The 25394-nt window shown below is 55.3% G+C and overlaps 1 protein-coding gene across 1 annotated transcript in view; it reads right to left on the reverse strand.

Moving 5' to 3' along the window:
* Window positions 1-1664: 1664 nt before the first annotated feature.
* The window catches only part of LOC129542342 (sodium/glucose cotransporter 1-like), a 56499-nt gene continuing 32769 nt past the window's right edge, over window positions 1665-25394 (reverse strand). The window contains exons 9-15 of the mRNA XM_088827876.1: window positions 22893-23028; window positions 20357-20464; window positions 19076-19226; window positions 7619-7787; window positions 5156-5371; window positions 3798-3897; window positions 1665-1949 (exon numbers count right to left, since the gene is read on the reverse strand). Of these exons, the coding sequence (XP_088684002.1) occupies window positions 1675-1949; window positions 3798-3897; window positions 5156-5371; window positions 7619-7787; window positions 19076-19226; window positions 20357-20464; window positions 22893-23028 (1155 nt within the window). The 3' untranslated portion in view covers window positions 1665-1674. The remainder of the gene's footprint in view (window positions 1950-3797; window positions 3898-5155; window positions 5372-7618; window positions 7788-19075; window positions 19227-20356; window positions 20465-22892; window positions 23029-25394) is intronic.

Below are 25394 nucleotides of genomic sequence, written 5' to 3' on the forward strand. Positions count from 1 at the left end.
AAAGGAACGGAAGGACATCCCATGCTCGTGGATCAGAAAGCCTGAGCGTGGTCAAAGTGGCACAGAGCGTCTGCACGCCACTCGCAGTCCGCGTGTCCCGCTGGCGCTCCGCCCCTCCCGCGTCTGCCCCCTGCCTGCGGGGCCCAGCTGTGGGGCTGGGGCGCCCTTTGCCCATGCGCTCACGCTGGAGAGCCGTTTCTGGGCCCTGCTTCCAGAAGCCCAGTGACCCGAGCACTGTGACTTCTGGCTGCTGGCTTCTCCTGGTGCTGACCGGTCCCCCTGTCTCGTCTTTGCTGCTGCTAGCTTGCCTGGGTGCCTCTAGCAGCCAGCTGGCGGGCGCTCTCACCTCCCTGTCATCTCCCCAGCAGCAGTCAGCACACCCGGCCCTATTCCTTCATGGCTGAGGCTCCCAGCGACTCCGGATCCCAGCGCAGCCACCCTCGCGCCCCCCGCCCCCTGCCCTCGCAGCTCTGCGCCCAGGGCCTGCTCACACCCTTGCCTCTCCCTCTCCTCCCACACTCGGTCGCTCTCACCGCCGGCTCGCTGACCTCCTGCTTTAGTCAAGGGGGCCTCTTCCCTGGGGCGCTCCTGCCGCTGTGGATGTGTGCAGAGGGCCCGTTTACTGGGTTTCCGCTGAGCTGCCTCCTCCTCTGTGGAGTGTGGCTCTGTGGAACCTGGGATGGCTCCGTGGCCTGAAGGTGGTAATGACCCGGGCAGGGAGCGGCGGGCCCCATGCCATGCCGGCCGTCGCCACTGGTGCTTCGCTCCGCTCCCCGAGACCGTGCGTTCCGTCCATGACGGCTTTCCAGCGGCGCTGGCACACAGCAGGCACTCAGACATGCCAGTCGGAGGACTAAACGGCAGAAGACGGGCTGGTTCTGACCATACCTTCAGAGGGTCATGTTTGCAATGCTGGTGGGCCTCCCCCAAATCCCTTTGACGTATCTGAGACTTTTTCTAAAGACTTGAATCATTTATTCTGGTATATAGAAGAAGAAAGAGGACAGGGTGGCTGAGGGCACCCCTGCAGACACACAGCCCAAGCGTGGCCTCTACCTGACCGCTAAGGGGATCCAGCCCAGGGCCCGACTCCCAGTAGCAGCCAGACTGGGAGGGACTAGGCAGAGCTCGGCAAGGAGGGACGTTTCCTCTCCGTCTGTCCTCAAGGGGCGCAGCCAGACAGGAGCGAGCTGCAGGGAGGCCTGGCCCTCGGGAAGGGACCAGCTCAGCCCACCACTGTCCAGGCAGGTGCCAACGCCTCTGTCCATGGAAGCCCTGGCCCCTTCTGGCCTGTGTGACCTTCAGCGGTGGGCTTAGGCCCTGTGGGTAGGCATGTGTGCCAGCAGCCGCACCTTTCCAGAGGAGGAAAGAATGCTGCCAGTGGAGGTGGGCACAGGAAGGAAACGGTGGCAGCAAACACAGGCAAGGCTCCTGAAGTTATCAAGAGATAAGAAGCCAGAGTTAAAGTGAGAGCCAGTGTCTGCGCGGTGGAGCCATCTGTAGGGAGTGGCTCAGCGAGCAGAGGACAGGCGTGCTCACCCGTGGTCCCTGCCCTCGCCCGGGCCTCGCTGCCCGCCGCTGCAGCCCTGGAGCTCAGGGCCGTGCTCAGCGGTGTGGCCCCAGACCCTCGTCGTGGGCCGCCCCGGGACGCGCGCCCTCCCTCCCGCGCGGCCGCTAGTGGAAGTAGATGTGGCACAGCACGGTGAGCAACACCAGGAGGAGCCCGCAGAGGCTGAGCGCTCTGCTCCAGAGGCGCTGCTTCTCCGGCACCGCGCTCTCCTCAGTCCCCTCCGACGCGTCGCTGTGCACCGTCCCTTCAGGCATGTCATCCTGCTCCGTCTCAGCCATGAGCACCACTTCCGGGGCCAGCTTGGGGCTGGGCAGCAACTCCAGGCCACAGAAGACATCCCAGGCCTTCCAGAGGCAGCCCCTGTCCTCTATGAACATGTCTGGAACCAAGGGGACAGCATGGTCAGGAGGCCGGCACACAGGAGGGGTCTTCCCAGGGTCTTGCGTCTCGTGGGGAGCCCTGAAGGCAGCCCAGTGGATCGGCTCCCGGTGCGGACAGCAAACCTCAGCCCTGGCTGCGGAGCTCCTCCCACCAGCCTCGGGGGCACAGAGTGGGGCTGGGGGGCCACGCATGCCTAGCATCAGCAGAGACTTCAGCCAGCCCAGAGCCTGGCTGGCACAGGGCAGGCCTCCCCTGCAGGCCCTCACCGAGCCCAGCTCTGCAGGTCCAGGGCAAGAGGCTGCTCCTCGGAGGACAGAAGAGCCCCGCTGCCCTGCTCTCTCTGCTTAGCAGCCCTGGGAGTGTCTTCTCCAGGCAGCACCAGCCTCACGGCCTGACCCAAAGATCTTCTAGGTCCTTGGAAGGGGAATTGGTGTTTTCTCCAGGAGCGGGGGGAGGCCCAGGAATTAGGCAAATTTCCATCCGTATCTCTGGGCCAAATCAGTGAAACGCCTCCCTCTGGGGCTTAACCATCCTTCCTCCGGTGTCTGGCAGTGCAGCCCGCCCACACAGGCCAGCACCATGGCCAGCTCCACGCACATGCGTCCGGGAATGGTGCCCTCCCTGATGACAACAAGCAGTGTGTCCAGCAGTATGTGCGGCGACCTGTTCTGCATCTCATCCCCTTGGGCAGTGGCCGCGCCACATGTGTCCCGAGGCTGAGGCAGCACCCAGGATCGTGGAACTCATCAGCCGGTGCTGGAGGGGCCTGTGTCACGGGGGTGGGGTCACCGCCAGTGACCCCAGAGACAAGGAGCAGTGAGAGGCCCGGCCTCTCAGACGCCGCTGTCAGCCGCTAGGCCCAAAGGGGCTGACCCACCATGTGACCACAATCCAAGGGCTGTATGAAGGGAGATGGGACAAGCCATGGCCAAGAGCGTGTGCTCTGGAGTCAGTCTGCCCGTGTCCAACCTCCCCAGCTCCACCATGCTGGGCTGTGCACGGAGCCGGGGCAGACGCTTCCTGGGCAGGGCCTGGGGATGGTGATGGCCCGTCACACACAGTGACCAGGACAGCCCGCGTGCACGGCAGGTGTGCACCAGTGTCGCCATGGCCGTCCACCACGACTGAGGACAGGAGCTGCGAGGGGCTCCAAGGACACGCCCTGCACACGTGGCCCTGATGGGCAGCTTCCCCCGTCCCCCCGCTGCAGGTGTCAGGAGAGGGTCCCTGGCAGGAGTGGAGGCGGGGCCCCAGGACGCTGTCCCCCCGCCACGCCTGCCACAGCGCCCCCTCTGCCCCTGCCAGCCCCTCACTGCAGACTCAGCGCTAATCCCGTCAGGCTTGATCCCGCTGGCACCAGTGCCTCAGGAGGTGCAGGCACCCCACGCGCGGCCCAACACGCCTCTCTGACCCCGCTGCTGAGCGCTTTCCCCTGGGCCTCCTGGAGACCCCGACCCAAGCCTCTCCTGGACACTCTTCCTCCTGGGGCTGAAACTCAGAGGTGTCCGCAGCGGTGTCCTGGCGCCCTCGCAGGGGCAGCCGCCCGCTCCCAGGAGCACCTGGCTTGGCCGCTGTGAGAGGTGCGGTGACCCTGGGGCACACGGTAGTCCGTGCACCCCTCCCGCCCACCGCGGACACTTGTCTCTCCGCCCTCACTTTGTACCAGACCCCCCCCGCCCCCTCCCCCTGCTGACGCCTCCCACCTCCATATTCCTGGCTCAGAACCCCAGAGAAGGTCTCAGAGGCATCATGGGGCCTCCGCCTGGAGGCGCTTCTGGGAGTGGAGGCCGCGGGCTGCGGGGGGGAGCAGGCCCCTCCGGTCGCTGGCTTCCGGCTTCCTTCTCACCTGGCTGTGCCTGGGGCTCAAGGCTCTTCACCTCTGTGTCCTCGTCCAGGTCCACCCTTTCCTCCTGGCTGTTCCGCAAACTCCAACAGAGGCGGTGGAGCTGAGGGGAGACAAGGGGCCTGTCACCACCAGGGCCCTCTCATTGGGACTCATGGTGTCACAGCTGGGCACCCGGGTCCCCAGGGACTGAAAAGAGGTATGGCCATCGGCTCCAACAAGGGAGGAAGGAAGGGATGGGGTGGGGAAAGCGTGCTGCTTGGGAAGCCCAGGTTTCACTTCTGGCCTCACAAAGGGCGAGCTCCGTGTCCTGGGCTGGACACTGGGGGTACGAGGCACACGCTCAGCGCACCTCCTGGTGACTGAGGTCCAGGAAGCTGTGCCCTCCAGGCTGGGAGAAGCGGCCCCTCACCCCTGGTCTGCTGCTCCTGGGTCACCCACAGGGCAGACCCAGGGGCTGATTTCGTGCCAGAAGTTGTTCCTGGCTGTCAGAGACAAGCGCTCACACGCAGCCCAGGGGAGGCTTGACCTGCCTCATCTTGGGTACCCAATGGCCTGGCCCTTGCGTACCTGTTGCTCACACTCAACAGGTGTCTGCAGGCGCAGAAAGTCGGCCAGAGCAGAAGCATCTTCCTGGTCCCAAGCTCTCATCCAGACCCCAGGGCACAGGCCTCACAGGCCCCCCTCCCTCCGAGCGCCTCCTTCCCCTCTCTCATCCTGGACACCCAGGACCCTCCCTGCTGCCCTCTAACTCAGCCAAGCCCCTGAGGAGTCCTGCTAGGCCCACTGGCCGTGCCCATGCAGGTGACACACCGGAGTCTGCTCAGGCCCAGCAGGGCCACTGGCTAGTTTTGGAGTCAGGGACAAGTGACCGCACTCCTCTGAGCCCAGGCATTTTATATTCCAACTAGAGTGGCAGACACCTCCTTCTGGGCAGGGCAAGTGGCCGGACAAGGAGAATGGGGCATGCGGGCCACTGGCCACAGCTCTGCAGGGCATTACTGTCCCCCCAACCCCACCTGCACCCCCGCTGGCCAGACAGGCGGCCAGGACGATCCTGGTTATATTAACTCACAGCAGAGTGAGCGATCTCAGCGCTTCACAGAAAATTTGTGTTTGAAAAGTCAAACGTCTCACTCTTGGTGAATACTTCACTGGAGGATTGTCGGAAAGCCTTTTAGTTCAGCTCTGTGTTTAAGGCAAGGAGGTTACTTGCCTATTTCTGACCTTTCTGTCACCCCGACCCCCAGCTCTCCCACTTCTAAAAACCATGCAGGACCTTCAGCCGCTTTTCTCTCAAGCTGCTCCCAGGACACAGGGGCCGCAGGTTGACCCCGGAGCACGCCCACGGCGGCACTCACATGTTTGTCTGGAATCGGCACGGTGAACATGGAGATGCCCAGGACGGTGATGAGGCTGATGGTGAAGAGGATCATGGCGAAGTAGAGGTAGTGCACGCCGCAGATGATCCGGGGGCACTTCCTGTTCATGGAGCAGCTCCAGGGCCCGTAGGCAAACTCGGACAGCATGCGACAGGAGCCAATCACAAGGCCACTGGCCAGCCCCCAGAAGGCGCCCTGGCAGAGGAGGAGCCCGAGTCACCGGGAGCAAGGCGGCACTGAGCCGAGTCGTTCGGTCCTAAAGCTGAACCCGGCACAGCAAGGGCTTCACGCACCTCGCAGAGCCGTCTCAGCACAGGGAGACGACACCTCCCAAGGCTGAACAAAGACCCGAGAGGCACGCACACTCTATCAAGTCCATCGGAGAACTCAGGGGCTACTGGAGACACTTCTAAGTCAGACGATGAAGACGCATCCCCAACACCGTGTCCGAGAAGACCTCAGTGTTGCCTGCTGCGGTTGGGGGCACCCCCATGTCCCCAGCCACTGAGGCACAGGCCCCAGGAGACGTCCCTGGCCCCTTCTGCTCCCACCTGCCCTGGCACCGATCCATCAGCAGGTCACGCTGTCATTTCCAAGAAGACCGCCTCCGTCGCTCTGCTCCGCCGTCTCTCACACGGGGGGACTTGCTTCCTGGTCTCTGCTCCCTTGCAGTCCGAGGAGCCCGAGGAGCCCGAGTGAGCTCTTCGGAGCATGGATCGGGGAGTGCCTGCCTCTGCGGAAGCCCCTGTGGCTTCTCCTGGCCGCCCTGAGAGGCAAGGCTCGCCTGGCTCCGCCCCCCGCCGGGCCTCTGCGCGGTCCCTTCTTCTGCTTTGGTCTCCCACAGGTCTCCGTGGTTCCGGCTCACCCTTCAGGGCTCGGGTTCCAGGTCACTTTCTCAGCAGAAATCTTCCCCCCTAGCTTGGCTAACGTCCTTGTGCCCCGCGCCCTGTCCCCGGCAGCTGCCTGCTCGCCTGGGAGACTTCCTTACTGTGTCCCCTGCTTTGCTTTTAGGCAGCACTACTCCACTCTCTGGAATCCTATCTGCTCGCTGGGCACCATCTGTCGCCTCCACCGAGGCAGTCCTCTCCTCAGGGTGAGGACCTGGACTTGGGCTTGCGGCCAGTCGCAGGGACGGCTGCATGTCGGAGGCGGCAGAGGATGCAGTGTGGGGGAAGAGTCTTGGAGAAAGAACTGAAACCAAAGGCCAGGCGGGTGGTCCAGAGGACCCATTTGTTGAAGGAGACGTGCAGAAAAGGGAAGATGGAGGAGCAGATGAGGGTGAGAGATAGGGCCTGGAGTTCTCCAGGCCAAGGAAGGGGCCCGTGACATGCTGGAACCTTGCACCAGGGTAGCCGGAGAGCCACTGACAAGCTCCCCAGTTTCCCTCGGTGGCAGGCCCCAACACCCCGAGAGTGACTCAGAGGTGGGAGGCAGATCGTCCTGACCGCCTGCTCCTCTCGCCCACGCCCCTCCCAAGCGAGCACAGGGAGCAGCGTTTCCAGAACCCAGATGCCCCCTCACCCTATTCTCGGAGCTAAACTGAGTTCCGGTGAGCTAGCCGTGGGTTGGGGGTAAAGAATCCACCTGCCAATGCACGAGACTCAGGTCTCATGTGGGTTTAGTCCTTGGGTTGGGAAGATCTCCTGGAGTAGGAAACGGCAACCCCCTGCAGTATTCTTGTCTGGAAAATCCCACAGACAGAGGAGGCTGGTGGGCTACAGTCCACGGGGTCACGAAGAGTCAGACACGACTGAGCGACTGGGCATTCACCCATGAGCTGAGCAGAGCAGGAAGCACCAGCCAACAGGCCTGGAGGACTGGACACCGGCCCGAGCCTGCAGGAAGCAGCAGCCAGATGGAGGTGGACAAACACTCTCACGGCAAAGCAAAGAGTCCGTGGGGGAAGAAGAGGGGCCACAGAGGGCAGGGGACAGTCAGTCAGCACTGCACGTGACCAGCAGCGGCCGGGCCCGGGGGCTGCGTGAGCAGAGACCAGGGCCGGTGGGCAGGCAGGAGCCAGGTCTCAGAGGCGCTGAGCTCAGAACACTTGCAAGGCAGGAGAAACAAGTCAGGATGTGACTCAACTAACCAGTGAAAACGTTCTGGCAAACCGTGCTTCCAGTCTTGTGGGTGAGATGATCGAACCATTAGTTGGGATCTTTATCTAGTTCTACATGAGGTAGAAGAGACAGTCTACATGCAGGGAAGGAGGTAGGAGCCCGGGACTGAACATCCCCTTGAGTGTCTGACATCTCTGAGCAGGAAAGCATCCTCATGCAGAGGCAACGGCAGAGGGCCCCCCTGTGGCTAGACAAGCGTGCAGGAGCGCCCCACGTGCTCTGCCCCGTGCAACGCACGGCTAGAGGCGGATGGCCTTGGAAGGGCAGAGAACAGATCAGAGCCTGCCTTCCGCCAGCCCACCCCACCATGTGAGCCACCTACCTGCTCAGTGACTCTCTTGCAAAATATGGCCAGCAGGAACGTGGCAGCCACGGGTGGCGTCAGGTAACTTAGAACTGTGTGCATGTATTCAAACAGCTGTTCCCTGTGTGCCACTTGCAGAGCAGGGACCCAGGCAATGGAGATAGCAAGTAAGACTATAACAAAAAACCTGTAAGTTAAACCAAAAGTCAGTGACAATTTGATGAGCTTTTTTTTTAACCTACCAATAAAATATCTGCAAACCATAAACTAGGAGCTAGTTCTCACTACTCCTGAGGTTCAATTCGGATGCCCGTTCCTGAAGTGTGGCAGCGGAGCCAGCCATACCCGTGAACACCAACAGGACCCGAGAGTTCCTAAAACCCCTTCAACTTCTGGACGGGTCGTGGGCAGATTTTCATCACATTCGGAGGGTGTGCCTTGAGGTGGCCATGCTTAAAATATACAATACATGGAAAACGTTAATTTCTTGAGGGATAACACATTTCTAAAAATTTCAAATGGAACAGTAATGCACCTGATTCTAAAGACTGGTATAGGCTCCCCTTAAGCCCTTGATTGCTCATGTGGGGAAAAACTGCCCAATAGTCCACAACGAGCAATTGAAGACAGAAAAGGCTGAGCAAAGATTTCACTGCCTGCAGAGGGAACCGCCTAGGGCTGAAACCCCTGAAGAGCCATGCCTTGGAAGCAGAGTGTGTCCCAGGACTAAGAATTCGCTATACGACTCGAGAAAACTGAAACAGAGTCACACGAACCAAGTATAAAAGCCAGGCCCCCTCTGTACCAACCTAGAGGGGTGGGATGGGCAGGGAGATGGGAGGGAGGTTCAGAAGGGAGGGGAGATACGTATACCCATGGCTGATTCATGCTGAGGTGTGACAGAAAACAACAAAATTCTGTAAAGCAATTATTCTTCAATAAAAAATTAATTAAAAAAAAACAGGCCTCCATAAGTTTAAGGGAATTGGCTAGAAACTTACCTGCATGCTTGAACAAAAGCCAATATTCTTCAGAGGAACATGATACAGAATTTCTACTATTACCTACAATGTTCAGTATATAATAAACTTTTCTAGGCATGGGGAGAAGTAAGAAAATGTAACCTATAGTCAAGGGAAACAGAGGTCAATAGAAATCAACCCCAAGATGGTTCAGGTATTAAAATGAGCAGACAAGGACTTCAAAGCAACCACTACAGTTATCTTAAAGGATTTAGAGGAAATTACAGTTATGAGTGAGCAGATGGGAAACCAAGACAGAAAATGGAATACTAGAAAACAATTTAAAGGAACCATACAGATACTCCAGAAGTAGAATTCCAGTTGAAAATATGAAATGGAAAATTCACAGGTTGGCCTTAACAGTAGATTGGAAATAGCAAAAGAAAGGGCCAATATCCTCAAGGGAGACTGATGAAAAACTGAAACACACAGAGAAAAAATGTTTAAGAATAAACAGTGCCTCAGTGATGTGTGGGACAACATCAAAAGGCTGATGTGTGCAAGCGGAAGAGGGTGCAGCAGGCAGGTGTGCAGGATACCGGCCAGCAGTTTCCCGGATCCGGTGAATTTCAGGGAAAGCCAACCAGCATACCCACGACAAAACCACCGAAAACCAAAAATGAAGAGAAAGCTGTGAAAGCCCAGGAAAGAAGACGCACTGCATACACAGAGCAGCACTATGAATTACAGGTGACTTCTGGTCAGAAAGAAGAGGGACTCGGGCAACTTTAACGGCAGTAATGATAGAATTAAAAATGGACAAAGGACCTGATAAACACTTTTCCAAAGAAGATATTCAAATGGCCAACAGGTACATGAAAAGGCGCTCAACATCACTAATCAGGGAAAGGCAAAAAACTACAATGAGACACCATCTCACACCTGTTAGAATGGCTACTATCAAAAAGACCAGAGACGACAAATGCTGGCACAGATGTGGAGAAAAAGGAACACTCGTGGACTGCTGCTGGGAGCGTAAACGGGTGCAGCCACTATGGAAAACAGCATGAAGGGTCCTCAAGGAGCTGAAAACAGAACTACAGCTCAGGTTAGTTCAATCAGCCGCTCAGTCGTGTCTGACTCTGTGCGACCCCATGGACTGCAGCACGCCAGGCCTCCCTGTCCATCACCAGCTCTCAGAGCTCACTCACACTCACGTCCGTCGAGTCGGTGACGCCATCCAGCCATCTCATCCTCTGTCGTCCCCGTCTCCTCCTGCCCCCAATCCCTCCCAGCATCAGGGTCTTTTCCAATGAGTCAGCTCTTCGCATCATGTGGCCAAAGTACTGGAGTTTCAGCTTCAGGATCAGTCCTTCCAATGAACACCCAGGACCGATCTCCTTTAGGATGGACTGGTTGGATCTCCTTGCAGTCCAAGGGACTCTCAAGAGTCTTCTCCAACACCACAGTTCAAAAGCATCAATTCTTTGGTGCTCAGCTTTCTTCACAGTCCAACTCTCACATCCATACATGACCACGGGAAAAACCATAGCCTTGACTAGACTTTGTTGGCAAAGTAATGTCTCTGTTTTTTAATATGCTGTCTAGGTTTGTCATAGCTTTTCTTCCAAGGAGCAAGTGTCTTTTAATTTCATGGCTACAGTCACCATTTGCAGTGATTCTGGAGCCCAGAAAAATAAAGTCTCTCACTGTTTCCACTGTTTCCCCATCTATTTGCCATGAAGTGGTGGGACTGGATGCCATGATCTTAGTTTTCTGAATGTTGACTTTTAAGTCAGCTTTTTCATTCTCCTCTTTCACTTTCATCAAGACGCTCTTTAGTTCTTCTTCACTTTCTGCCATAAGGGTGGTGTGATCTGCATATCTGAGGTTATTGATATTTCTCCCAGCAATCTTGATTCCAGTTTGTGCTTCATCCAGCCTGGCATTTCACATGATGTGCTCTGCATATAATTTAAATAAGCAGGGTGACAATATACAGCCTTGATGTACTCCTTTCCTGATCTGGAACCAGTCTGTTGTTCCATGTCCAGTTTTAACTGTGGCTTCTTGACCTTCATACAGATTTCTCAGGAGGTAGGTAAGGTGGTCTTGTATTCTCATCTCTTTCAGAATTTCCCACAGTTTATTGTGATCCACACAGTCAAAGCCTTTGGCAATAGTCAATAAAGCAGATGTTTTTCTGGAACTCTCTTGCTTTTTCGACAATCCAGCCGATGTTGGCAATTTGATCTCTGGTTCCTCTGCCTTGTCTATATCCCCCTTGCACATCTGGAATTTCATGGTTCATGTACTGTTGAAGCCTGGCTTGGAGAATTTTGAGCATTACTTTGCTAGCGTTTGAGATGAGTGCAAATGTGTGGTAGTCTGAATATTCTTTGGCATTGCCCTTCTTTGGGATTGGAATGAAAACTGACCTTTTCCAGTGATGTAGCCATTGCTGAGTTTTCCAAAATTTGATGGCACATTGAGTGCAGCACTTTAACAGCATCATCTTTTATGATTTGAAATAGCTCAACTGGAATTTCATCACCTCCACCAGCTTTGTTCGTAGTGATGCTTCCTAAGGCCCACTTGACTTCGCATTCTAGGATGTCTGGCTCTGGGTGAGTGATCAGACAATCGTAGTTATCTGGGTCATTAAGATCTTTTTTGTACAGTTCCTCTGAGTATTCTTGCCACCTCTTCTTAACATCTTTTGCTTCTGTTAGGTCCATAGCATTTCTGTCCTTTATCGAGCTCATCTTTGCATGAAATACCACATGACCCAGCGATTCCACTTCTGGGTATATATCAAAAGGAAACACAGATCAGTATCTTGAAGAGATCGCTGTACACTTTACACTGTTTATAATAGCCAAGACACAGAAAAGCCTCAATGTTCGTCAACAGATGAATGAATGAAGAATATGTGGTACGTGTACACAGCCTATGTTTTTCTTTCCTTTCTTTCCCCCACACCTCAAGGCCTGTGAGACCTCAGTTCCCTGACCAGGGTCTCAACCTGCGCCCCTGCACTGGGAGCAGAGAGTCCTAACCACTGGACCGCCAGGGAAGTCACTCTGTTGTTTGTTTGCTGTTCAACTTGCCTTTCACTTAATTTTTATTCTTCTGACCTCTTTTGGGCTAATCAAATATTTTATTGGATAGTTCGTATTTTACTGACGTGCTACACGTCCTTGAACTGTCCTTATATTGCTCAGGCTGGAGGCCACACACGCACCAGAGAGTCTGGTACCAGAGAGCCTGAGGCTGTTTACACACCACGCAGCCCCATCTCGCTCGCCCTGGGACTGCTGGCGTGTGTTCTGCCCCCGTGTTGCTGTCCCCACGGACGATTTCCGCACTGGTGTCCGCATTTGCTCTCTCACATTTCCCGTATGCTTACCCTTTCCGGCACTCTCCATCCTTCTCTAAAGGTCAGCTCTTCCATCGAGGTTGTGTTCCTGCAGCCTAAGACTCCCCTGTGGTATTTCTCATCATGGATTTCCAGTGAAATACATTCTCTCCACTTGCATTTATCAGAAAACATGTCTGTCTCCCTTTCACTCTGGAGGTATTGGATTTCAGGTGGGCAGCTTCTCCCTGCACTTGAGGATGTCACCCCACTGTCTCCCGAACCTACAGGCTCTGCTGACAACCCCACTGTCAGTCTCTCTGTCGCTCTTCTGAGGGGATGCGATTCACTTCCCTCTGGCTGCACTAAAGGTCCTCTGTCTCTGTCTCCAGCAGTTCCACTACCGTGTGGTCTGGCTATGGGCTCCTTTGAATTTACCCTGCCTGAGATCTGTGGGATCTCCTGCATCTCTGGAGAGTCATCCAGAGATCTGGGACATGCCTGGCTGTTGTCTTTTCAAAACTGCTTCCAGTCACACACATGTGACTCCAGTGACACAACACGCCATCACACACATGTGACTCCAGTGACACGTCATCACACACATGTAACTCCAGTGACACAACATGCCATCACACACATGTAACTCCAGTGACACAACATGCCATCACACACATGTGACTCCAGTGACACGTCATCACACACAAGTGACTCCAGTGACACGTCATCACACACACGTAACTCCAGTGACACATGCCATCACACACATGTGACTCCAGTGACACGTCATCACACACAAGTGACTCCAGTGACACGTCATCACACACACGTGACTCCAGTGACACAACACGCCATCACACACACGTAACTCCAGTGACACAACATGCCATCACACACACGTAACTCCAGTGACACGTCATCACACACATGTAACTCCAGTGACACATGTCATCACACACATGTAACTCCAGTGACACAACATGCCATCACACACACGTAACTCCAGTGACACAGCACGCCATCACACACACGTAACTCCAGTGACACAACACGCCATCACACACACGTGACTCCAGTGACACAACACGCCATCACACACACGTGACTCCAGTGACACAACACGCCATCACACACACGTGACTCCAGTGACACAACACGCCATCACACACACGTGACCCCAGTGACACGTCATCACACACACGTAACTCCAGTGACACGTCATCACACACACGTAACTCCAGTGACACAACACGCCATCACACACACGTAACTCCAGTGACACAACACGCCATCACACACACGTGACTCCAGTGACACAACATGCCATCACACACACGTGACTCCAGTGACACAACATGCCATCACACACACGTGACTCCAGTGACACAACATGCCATCACACACACGTGACTCCAGTGACACAACATGCCATCACACACACGTGACTCCAGTGACACAACATGCCATCACACACACGTGACTCCAGTGACACAACATGCCATCACACACACGTGACTCCAGTGACACAACATGCCATCACACACACGTGACTCCAGTGACACAACATGCCATCACACACACGTGACTCCAGTGACACAACATGCCATCACACACATGTAACTCCAGTGACACGTCATCACACACATGTAACTCCAGTGACACATGTCATCACATACATGTAACTCCAGTGACACAACATGCCATCACACACACATAACTCCAGTGACACAACATGCCATCACACACACGTAACTCCAGTGACACGTCATCACACACATGTAACTCCAATGACACGTCATCACACACATGTAACTCCACTGACACGTCATCACACACATGTAACTCGTGACACAACATGCCATCACACACATGTAACTCGTGACACAACATGCCATCACACACATGTAACTCCAGTGACACATGTCATCACACACATGTAACTCCAGTGACACGTCATCACACACACGTAACTCCAGTGACACAACACGCCATCACACACACGTGACTCCAGTGACACAACACGCCATCACACACACGTGACCCCAGTGACACGTCATCACACACACGTAACTCCAGTGACACGTCATCACACACACGTAACTCCAGTGACACAACACGCCATCACACACACGTAACTCCAGTGACACAACACGCCATCACACACACGTGACTCCAGTGACACAACACGCCATCACACACACGTGACTCCAGTGACACAACATGCCATCACACACACGTGACTCCAGTGACACAACATGCCATCACACACACGTGACTCCAGTGACACAACATGCCATCACACACACGTGACTCCAGTGACACAACATGCCATCACACACACGTGACTCCAGTGACACAACATGCCATCACACACGTAACTCCAGTGACACAACATGCCATCACACACATGTAACTCCAGTGACACAACATGCCATCACACACATGTAACTCCAGTGACACAACATGCCATCACACACACGTAACTCCAGTGACACAACACGCCATCACACACACGTGACTCCAGTGACACAACACGCCATCACACACATGTGACTCCAGTGACACAACACGCCATCACACACATGTGACTCCAGTGTCATGTCATCACACACACGTAACTCCAGTGACACAACACGCCATCACACACACGTAACTCCAGTGACACAACATGCCATCACACACACGTGACTCCAGTGACACAACATGCCATCACACACATGTGACTCGTGACACAACATGCCATCACACACGTGACTCCAGTGACACGTCATCACACACAAGTGACTCCAGTGACACGTCATCACACACACGTAACTCCAGTGACACAACACGCCATCACACACACGTAACTCCAGTGACACAACATGCCATCACACACATGTAACTCCAGTGACACGTCATCACACACATGTAATTCCAGTGACACATGTCATCACACACACGTAACTCCAGTGACACAACATGCCATCACACACATGTAACTCCAGTGACACAACACGCCATCACACACACGTAACTCCAGTGACACAACACGCCATCACACACACGTAACTCCAGTGACACAACACGCCATCACACACACGTAACTCCAGTGACACAACACGCCATCACACACACGTAACTCCAGTGACACAACACGCCATCACACACACGTGACTCCAGTGACACAACACGCCATCACACACACGTGACTCCAGTGACACAACACGCCATCACACACACGTGACCCCAGTGACACTTCATCACACACACGTAACTCCAGTGACACGTCATCACACACACGTAACTCCAGTGACACAACACGCCATCACACACACGTAACTCCAGTGACACAACACGCCATCACACACACGTGACTCCAGTGACACAACACGCCATCACACACACGTGACCCCAGTGACACGTCATCACACACACGTAACTCCAGTGACACGTCATCACACACACGTAACTCCAGTGACACAACACGCCATCACACACACGTAACTCCAGTGACACAACACGCCATCACACACACGTGACTCCAGTGACACAACACGCCATCACACACACGTGACTCCAGTGACACAACATGCCATCACACACACGTGACTCCAGTGACACAACATGCCATCACACACACGTGACTCCAGTGACACAACATGCCATCACACACACGTGACTCCAGTGACACAACATGCCATCACACACACGTGACTCCAGTGACACAACATGCCATCACACACGTAACTCCAGTGACACAACATGCCATCACACACATGTAACTCCAGTGACACAACATGCCATCACACACATGTAACTCCAGTGACACAACATGCCATCACACACACGTAACTCCAGTGACACAACACGCCATCACACACACGTGACTCCAGTGACACAACACGCCATCACACACATGTGACTCCAGTGACACAACACGCCATCACACACATGTGACTCCAGTGTCATGTCATCACACACACGTAACTCCAGTGACACAACACGCCATCACACACACGTAACTCCAGTGACACAACATGCCATCACACACACGTGACTCCAGTGACACAACATGCCATCACACACATGTGACTCGTGACACAACATGCCATCACACACGTGACTCCAGTGACACGTCATCACACACAAGTGACTCCAGTGACACGTCATCACACACACGTAACTCCAGTGACACAACACGCCATCACACACACGTAACTCCAGTGACACAACATGCCATCACACACATGTAACTCCAGTGACACGTCATCACACACATGTAATTCCAGTGACACATGTCATCACACACACGTAACTCCAGTGACACAACATGCCATCACACACATGTAACTCCAGTGACACAACACGCCATCACACACACGTAACTCCAGTGACACAACACGCCATCACACACACGTAACTCCAGTGACACAACACGCCATCACACACACGTAACTCCAGTGACACAACACGCCATCACACACACGTAACTCCAGTGACACAACACGCCATCACACACACGTGACTCCAGTGACACAACACGCCATCACACACACGTGACTCCAGTGACACAACACGCCATCACACACACGTGACCCCAGTGACACTTCATCACACACACGTAACTCCAGTGACACGTCATCACACACACGTAACTCCAGTGACACAACACGCCATCACACACACGTAACTCCAGTGACACAACACGCCATCACACACACGTGACTCCAGTGACACAACACGCCATCACACACACGTGACCCCAGTGACACGTCATCACACACACGTAACTCCAGTGACACGTCATCACACACACGTAACTCCAGTGACACAACACGCCATCACACACACGTAACTCCAGTGACACAACATGCCATCACACACACGTGACTCCAGTGACACAACATGCCATCACACACATGTAACTCCAGTGACATGTCATCACACACATGTAACTCCAGTGACACATGTCATCACACACATGTAACTCCAGTGACACAACATGCCATCACACACACGTAACTCCAGTGACACAACATGCCATCACACACACGTAACTCCAGTGACACGTCATCACACACATGTAACTCCAATGACACATGTCATCACACACATGTAACTCCACTGACACGTCATCACACACATGTAACTCGTGACACAACATGCCATCACACACATGTAACTCGTGACACAACATGCCATCACACACATGTAACTCCAGTGACACATGTCATCACACACATGTAACTCCAGTGACACGTCATCACACACATGTAACTCCAGTGACACAACATGTCACGCTCATCTGTGCTCCACGTGTGCCTTCTTTTTCCCGACGCTTTGTTTTGGATTTTGTCGACTGATCCACTTTCAAGCCACTCACTCTGTCTTCTGCTTCAGTCACTTGTTAACCCATCGAGTTGTTTTTTTAACTCCTTTGTTTGGCTGCCTCAGGTCTTAGCTGCGGCACGCAGGGTCTCTGTGTGATGTAGGGTCTTTCACAGCATGTGGGCTTAGTTACCCTGAGGTGTGTGGGATCTCAGTTCCCTGACCAGGGAGCAAAGCTGCCTCCCCTGCACTGGGAGGGGGATTCTTAACCACTGGACGAGCAGGGAAGTCCCCACCACTGAGTTCCTAATTTCAGATACTTATTTTTCAATTCTAGACCTTCTCATTTTTGCAAATTCTAATTCTTTGGGAAAATTCCCCATCCCTTCCATCTATTTTCTTGTGCCTATGATCCTTTCAAGTCTCTGTCTGGGAGCTTCAGCTGTGGGTCTACTGTCACATGTGTGATGTATCTGATTTTACACATACGCCAATACAAACACAGTGCTAAAGAGGGACATTTTTTCCTCCTTTCTTCTAGCTCCATTAGACATGACTTGATTTTTAGGGGGATACAGATATATTTTACTGCGTTGAAAGGTGCCTATTTTATGAAATACTTTTTCATCATCTAGATATATATGATTTTTCTCTTTTTATCTATTAATATGGTGAGTTATATTACCACATTTTCTAATATTGAACCACTCTTGCACTTCTGGAAAATAATCACAGTTGGCAATGAAATGTCATTCTTTTAACATTCTTTTTAGTATTTTGTTGGATTTGTGTCCACTGTGTCATTTACTATTTTTGCACTGGTATTTAACAGTGAGATGAGGCTTTAGTTTTAATTTCTTCTGTGCTGTACTTGTTGGGTTTTGGCATCGATGTCTTCAGCATTATAAAATGAATATGTCTTCTCTTTCTCCCCGTGTTCTATAACAATTTACATAAAACGCGTTATCTGTTTCTTAAAGCTTCTCACAAAAGTGCTTTTTAAAGAGTGAAATGCTAATCAAACTGTCACAGCAAACTCAGTTTGCAGGGGTCACACAGGTAAGACTGCCAGCAGGAGGCGCGGAATGAAGCGAGCACTTGAGGTTCAATGCAGGCCGAGCTCAGTGTGCGGGGCTCGAGGTGGGCCGCCCTGTGGAAGGTGACAGGCCCATGTCTACACGTTTGCACCCCTGTCTTGTGCCCAGCATTTGTGGCCTCCTGCTTGGTGGTGTAGGCCTGAGATGGGTGAGTTCTGCTGACCATGTGGTCAGGCAGACCACTACCCGCCTTTGTACAGTAAGAACGAGAACGAAAATCTGCCTCTAAGGCCGCCCTGAGGGCTGAGAGAGGCACTGGAGTGACGAACACTCGGTCATAAGCACTGCTCGGGGGTCAGTGAACTATGCTCATCACCCTGTGCTCGCCACTTAGTCTTCTCCCAAGTGGAAACAATGTTCTTTGTGATTGTAAAAGCAATACGTCTTCACTGCAAAACTGCAACAGAAATCAAACAGCACCATACCATATGTGAAAACGGTAACTCGATATACAGCTCAGCTCAGTCGCTCAGTCGTGTCCGACTCTTTGCGACCCCATGAGCCCCAGCACAGCAGGCCTCCCGTGACCATCACCGACTGCCGGAGTTCACTGAAACTCATGTCCTTAGAGCCAGTGATGCCATCCAAGCGTCCCACCTGTGTCGGCCCCTTCTCCCACCTTCACTCTTTCCTGCACCAGGGCCTTTTCTAGTGAGTCAGTTCTGAGAGCCTAAACGTGCCACGTGATGACTCACTGGGGGCACCATCTCACTGACGGCAGCAACTTGCAAGTGGAGGAGCCCCTCACCTTCCTGTTATCATGAGCTCCTTCTCCGTGGCCCCCGGCCGGATCTGGGGGTAGATGTCCATGGTGAACACAGCGCTGGCGCTACTGAAGACAGCGGTCAGGGAGGACATGAGAGAGGCCCAGAGGGCAGCCACCACCAGGCCGCGGACGCCTGCAAGACAAGAGTGCTTCCTGGGCCTCCAGCACCCCGGCCGCCCCGGGAGGAGACCGAGGCCCACCGAGGCGCGTCCCCCTCACTGAATGCTGCTCAGGGTGGCAGTCCATCCGAGACGGATCAGTGCAGGACACCCGCCCTTGCTCTGCGACAAGCCTCGCAGTCTCCTGCTGGGTCCTTGTATAATAACCGGAGTGGTCACTGTGGACATCAGCCTGACGACACCCTGCAGCCCCGTGGACAGGAAACCACTGCTGTCCCCCTTTAACAGATGAGACCCAGAGGACCAGCAAATGATGCACCTCCTGGGCCTCGCCGTTCCCATCTGCAAGGTGGGTTTAAAAGTACCTCCCACACAGGGCTGCTGTTAAGGTGAAGACAATGCCCAACACTGGGCAAGTACTCAACAAACACTAGCTATAAACGTTACAAGCTCAGCTTCTGACCTGAAAGGCTGCTCAGTGGCAGGGAGGGAGTCCCTCGTGCAGTCAGGAGAGCCTGGGCCCGCGCAACAGCGCGCCCCCCACCACCGATCCACCGGGGACATGGGCCAGGCCAGGGAGCCCTCCCAGTGCCCCATGGCCCAGGCCGCAGCACCAGTGCACGGACAAAGGCTCAGCTGGCAAAGCCAGGTCACCTCCTTCCTGAGCTGTGGGGCGGCTGGCACTTCCTTCAGTGGGAGCCGTCTACATCGTATTTCAGGGGAATCAATGTCTCCGTGTTGTTGGCCTGCTGGTACACAAAACTAATGTGGAATTTAAGACGCCTGTGCTCTTGACTCGGCTCCTCTGGAGGTGGGGAAGCAGGTGAGGAAAGCCACCCCTCTGCCGTCCCACTGGCCCGAGCTCCCTGCGAGCAGGACGTCGCCTTGCTCCCCTCTGTGTCTCCACAAACCATCTGCCGTGGCAGGGTGGGGAGGGTATAGGCTCAGCAGGGAGGGCCCCCACCCAGAGGGCCACCCCCTACTCTGTGCAAATGCCGGTGAGACCCGAGAGTTCAAGTGAGGAAGCAAGAGGCGGCCCCGAGGCTCCAGCGCCACAGAGGGCCTCTGCCACAGCCTCCGCCTCCCCTGGGGCCCTCACTCCGGACCGTCCACTCCTGGCCCCGGGCGCAGCTCAACCACTTACCGCTGGGCAGCAGCTGCCCCACAAGCAGGGGGTAGGCGATGGGGCTGCAGCTGGCTTGGATGCCACAGTACTTCTCACACTCTGAAGGCACAACACATGCCACTTTATCTGCAAAGAGAGAGAGTCACACCAGCATGGGGGCCCCGGGCTCACCAGGAACTTGGGGTGGAGGTCCAGGGAGTCAGGGCTTCTGCCAGTTCACTGCTTAACCCGCAGCCAGTCCTGCGACCCCGACAAGCCTTCCAGTGACCCAGTCGGATGCTGGAAAAGCAAACAAGGATTCAGCATCACACTGACTGGAGGACCACTCTTGACCTTACTCCCTTCATCTCGCAGGGGCTATTATTTCAGAGGGTTTGGGGAGGAATGTGGACAAAGGCAGGTAAATGAGGGGAAGTGATGGGCCATCGGGAGCTTAAATGAGTGATGAAAAGCAGAGAAAGAGGAATCAGCGTGGACCAGGAAGAGGCAGGTGGCCTGGGTTTACTCGGAGAGCAAGTAGTTTCACAGGGGAGGTCGGCAGAGAATGTGAAAACCAAGGGGCAGCTTGTCCTCTGTCCGGCCCCCGCCCACCCGGGCCAGCAGGCCCCCAGTCCCCCTCGGTGTGGGCCGTCCGAGAAGGGCCCCCGGGCCCCTGGCTCTTCTGGACACACCTTCCCCTACAGGGACCGGCCCCTGCTACTCAAGTGGGCTCACTGAGACTCCCCTGGCATTTATGCCCAGGCGCAGAAAGGAAGCACTCTTTCCGGGGCTTTCTGGGCTGGAGGGTGGAAGCCTGGCGCCACTGGTGGTCAACTGACAACAGAGAAGCTGTGAGGACACCAGCCTGAAAGAGCTGAAGTGCACGTCATTCTCAACCTAGAGCCCGAACCAACACGGGGACCGCCACAGCAGACCAGACTGACCAACCACCACTCGGCGGGGTGCAAACCCGGCTCTGGCCGCCTGAGACCCAGAATGGAGGCCAGAGGCCTTAGCGTTACTGGAAAGCCACCCTCTCCCTGGAAGCGGGTGGAGGCCCAGCTTTTGCACTGAGCGCCTCTCTGACTCTATTCCCATCCCAGGCGAGTGGATACCATCGTGGAGTCTGGCTCTTTCCAGGACTGAGGACCAGTGGTCCCAGGACCCTCGCCTGCCTGCCCCGGTGCAGCCCCCAGGGCAATCCACCAACTCTGTTCACCTGGTGGGTGGGCAGGCAGGGGAGGCTGGCTCTTCCTGCTGCCCTGCACCACCCCCGCCCGCCTCTAGAGTCCAGGCCTGGGATTTTGCTCAGTCTTCCTCCTCAGTAGGTGGGGTGGTCTGTGCTGTGCAGGGGGCTATGGAGGCAGGGCTGCCAAGTCCAGGGGCCTCTGGGGTCCTGGGGAGCACGGGGGAGGGGACGGTTTTCTTTTTTTATGTAGTCTACAGGCTTGTGTTAACGTGGGTCATTTTTTTAAGTCTTCACTGACTGTGTTGCGATACTGCTTCTGTTTATGTTTTGGTTTTCTGGCTGAGAGGCACCAGGGATCTCAGCTCCCTGACCAGGGACTGAACCCACACTGGAGGGCAGCGTCTTAACAACTGGGCCACCAGGGAAGTCCCATGGGGCCTGTTTTCTAACCTCTGAGGAGGCACCACCTGTGAGGCTCCAGAAAGAGCCGCCTGACAGCCAGAAAGCAGCCCTGGGACGCGGAGCTGGAGCGCGCCCCTCTGCCGGGACTGGAAGGGGTCAGCAGGAAGAGCAGCGCGTCTCCGGGCAGACTGGCGGCTGGACTGTGCTGAGCCACGTCTCCTGCATGCGCCCCTTCGTCTGCCGGGCCTGCCGGACACTGCGGCAGAAGACGCCACAGGAGCGGCCCGCTCTGTCCCAGCGCTGCGCCATCGGAGTACGTGCGCCATGAAGGCGTAGAGCGTGACTGTCGCTCAGTCGTGCCCGACTCTTTGCGACCCTGTGGACTGTAGCCTGCCGGGCTCCTCTGTCTGTGGGATTCTCCGGGCAAGAAGACTAGAGTGGGCTGCCCTGCCCTCCTCCCCATAAGTTTAAGGGATAAACAAATCTTGCACCGAGAGGTAGGAGAGCCAGTAAAACGGGGCTGAGATGGGGGTGAGGGACATCACAGAATTGTGGCGGCTCGCTCAGGGAAGTGGGGATGCTTTCGCAGTGCTGAATGGAAAGAATGTGGGTTGTTTGGGGGCTCCATGCACATGCTGCCCTGGGCTGTGAAGGGGCGGCCACACCCAGCATCCAGGAGGGCTCACACAGTGATGTCCGTGGTGACCTCCCCGAGGCCTGGGCCTCAGCCCCACACGGAGACCCAGCAGCGGCTGCAGGGGGGGCCAGCCTCTTCCCTGCCAATCTGCCCCTTTGCGATCTCTCTCTTACCACCTACCTCCACGGTCCCTGCCAGACTTCTGCTCAGCCACGCCCCTCATCTAAACCCATCGGCCCCCAAGAAAGCACCCTGGGGCAGGCTGCTGAGACCTGAGAGCCCCAGGCCCTCCCGAGGCCGGAGAGAAGGGAAGTCGCTCAGTGTGAACACGGCGGAGCAGGATTTACCTGTGTACAGGACGCGGCTGATCATTCCTGGCATAACAATGCTGAACATGGGCAACAGCTTCAGGAACCCGCACATGACGCAGCCGCCTTTCACGTGGGACAAGTTCTTCCCTGCCAGGCAGCCCTGGACAAAAGTCTGCAGAGGAAACACAGGTGGGGGCAGGGGGGGAGGCTTTCTCAGAGTGTATGAGACAGACAGGACAGGACAGCTGGGACCTGCAGCAGGGGGTGCCCTGGGGTGGGAGGGGCGTGCCGACTGCTCACCCCGCTCACCCGGCGCCCTCGGGCACGCAGGGGCTCAGGAGACACGCGTGACGGAGCAGCACGTCCTGCTCAGCGCGCAGCTGCCTGAGCGGATGGGGGCAGCCTGCCCTTGGCCTCATTGCTGGAGCCGCACACCCAGCACAGCGGTGCAGCGCTTACCAGCTGCCCCCTGGCAAGGACGAGACTCCCTCCCAGAGGACAGAGAGTGCCTCTGCCGGCGACATCAATCCCAGCACAGGCGTGTCCCTCGCAACAAATGGGCGTTCAGAGCTAGGGCCAACCTCACTCGTCTTCGCGGAAACCAACCAGTGTCGACCCTGACACGCGACGTCTCCTGGGGGCACGTCGCGGCCCGTGTCACGGTGCTCTAAGAGGCAGTGTGCACTCAGCCCGAGCAGGAGCGTGCGCGGGCAGATGGAGGGGCACGTGAGAAAGAACGTGCAGACGTGGTCCGCTGCATCGCGACGAGGCAGGACTCTGCAGGCGCTGAAACGATGTGCTCGAGGCATGCTGAAATGAGGGGAGCAACGCTCGGAGCGCGACGCCGACGAAAAGGCGTGGGACACAGCAGTAGCGCTGACACTGTGGCTCTGTTCGTAGAAAAGGCCACAGGGATAAACCGACAGTGGTGAGTCCTGACGGGAAGTACCCTCCTGCTCTTCTCTGATGCACCCTTGCTTTTCCAAACACACTGCTTTATTAACAGGAGAAAGAACCGAGTGGTCCTGCCACACGCAACAGGCACGGCTTCCTGCGGCCCGCCCCCCAGTGCCCTGGGGGCCTCTGCTGAGCAGGTGGGCAGCCGGGCTGCACTGCCCGCGTCTGCTTAGCCCTGCGCACAGAGGAGACGGGCTCTAAGCGAGGGGCGGGAGGAGGGCTGGGGCCGAAGCCGACTCCTATTCTGAGGACAGGACAGCCGTGGGGCGTGAAGTCTTTGCATGCAGAAGGCCCTCAGCACTTGCGTAGGTGGTCATGTGCCCCTAAGTGGGGCGATGGACAAATTCTTGTTTAAAACGGCAGTCATTGCTGTTCAGTCAGTAAGTTGTGTCCGACTCTTTGTGACCCCGTGGACTACAGCACGCCAGGCCTCCCTGTCCATCACCAACTCCTGGAGCTTGCTCAGACTCATGTCCATCGAGTCAGTGATGCCATCCAACCATCTCATCCTCTCTCGTCCCCTTCTCCTCCTGCCCTCAGCCTTTCCCAGCATCAGGGTCTTTTCCAGTGAGTCAGTTCTTCACATCAGGTGGTCAAAGTAGTGGAGCTTCAGCTTCAGCATCAGTTCTTCCAATGAATATTCAAGGTTGATTTCCTTTAGGATGGACTGGTTTGATCTCCTTCCTGTCCAAAGGACTCTCCAGAGTCTTCTCCACACCACAGTTCGAAAGCGTCAATTCTTTGGTGCTCTGCCTTCCTTAGGATTCAGCTCTCACATCTGTACATGATTACTGGAAAGACCACACCCTTGACTATACCGATCTTTGCTGGCAAAGCGATGTCTCTGCATTTTAATGTACTGTCTAGGTTTCTCATAGCTTTCCTTCCAAGAAGCAAGAGTCTTCTGATTTCTTGGCTGCAGTCACCATCCACAGCGGTAGGCAAAGGAAAACAGTTTTCCTTCTGTCAGTTTATTTGCCTCTTTTTAAAATAAACTTTTTTCTTACATCATTTTCTTTACTAGTTTGGAAGTTAGAGATTCTACCTCACTGCTTTTAATAATTACCCTTCACACTTTCACGTGGATACAACCTCAGATCTGAAGCAACCAGCGTCTGCGCGCTCCTCAACAGTCTCAGGCGCGCAGACAGGTGTGACCCCAGCTGCAGTCCCGAAGGTTAGCTCTGCTGTCTCACTTGCCGCGTGCATAGCCACAGTGACTTTCCGGCACTGCTGCAGGCCTGTGCACGCGCTGGCCAGCGTCTCAACAGTCTCAGGCGCGCAGCGTCTCAACAGTCTCAGGTGCGCAGCATCTCAACAGTCTCAGGCGCGCAGCATCTCAACAGTCTCAGGTGCGCAGCATCTCAACAGTCTCAGGTGCGCAGACAGATGTGACCCCAGCTGCGGTCCCGGAGGTTAGCTCCGCTGTCTCACCTGCCGCGTGCATAGCCACAGTGACTTTCCGGCACGCACTGGCCAGCGCCTCTAACCGTCCCTCCTGCTCCGCTGTCTCACCTGCCGCGCGCATAGCCACAGTGACTTTCCGGCACTGCTGCAGGCCTGTGCACGCGCTGGCCAGCG

Source organism: Moschus berezovskii, chromosome 19 (genome assembly GCF_049115385.1).
Source record: "Moschus berezovskii isolate FMDL1 chromosome 19, NW_MosBer_1.0, whole genome shotgun sequence".
Lineage (NCBI taxonomy): Eukaryota > Metazoa > Chordata > Mammalia > Artiodactyla > Moschidae > Moschus > Moschus berezovskii.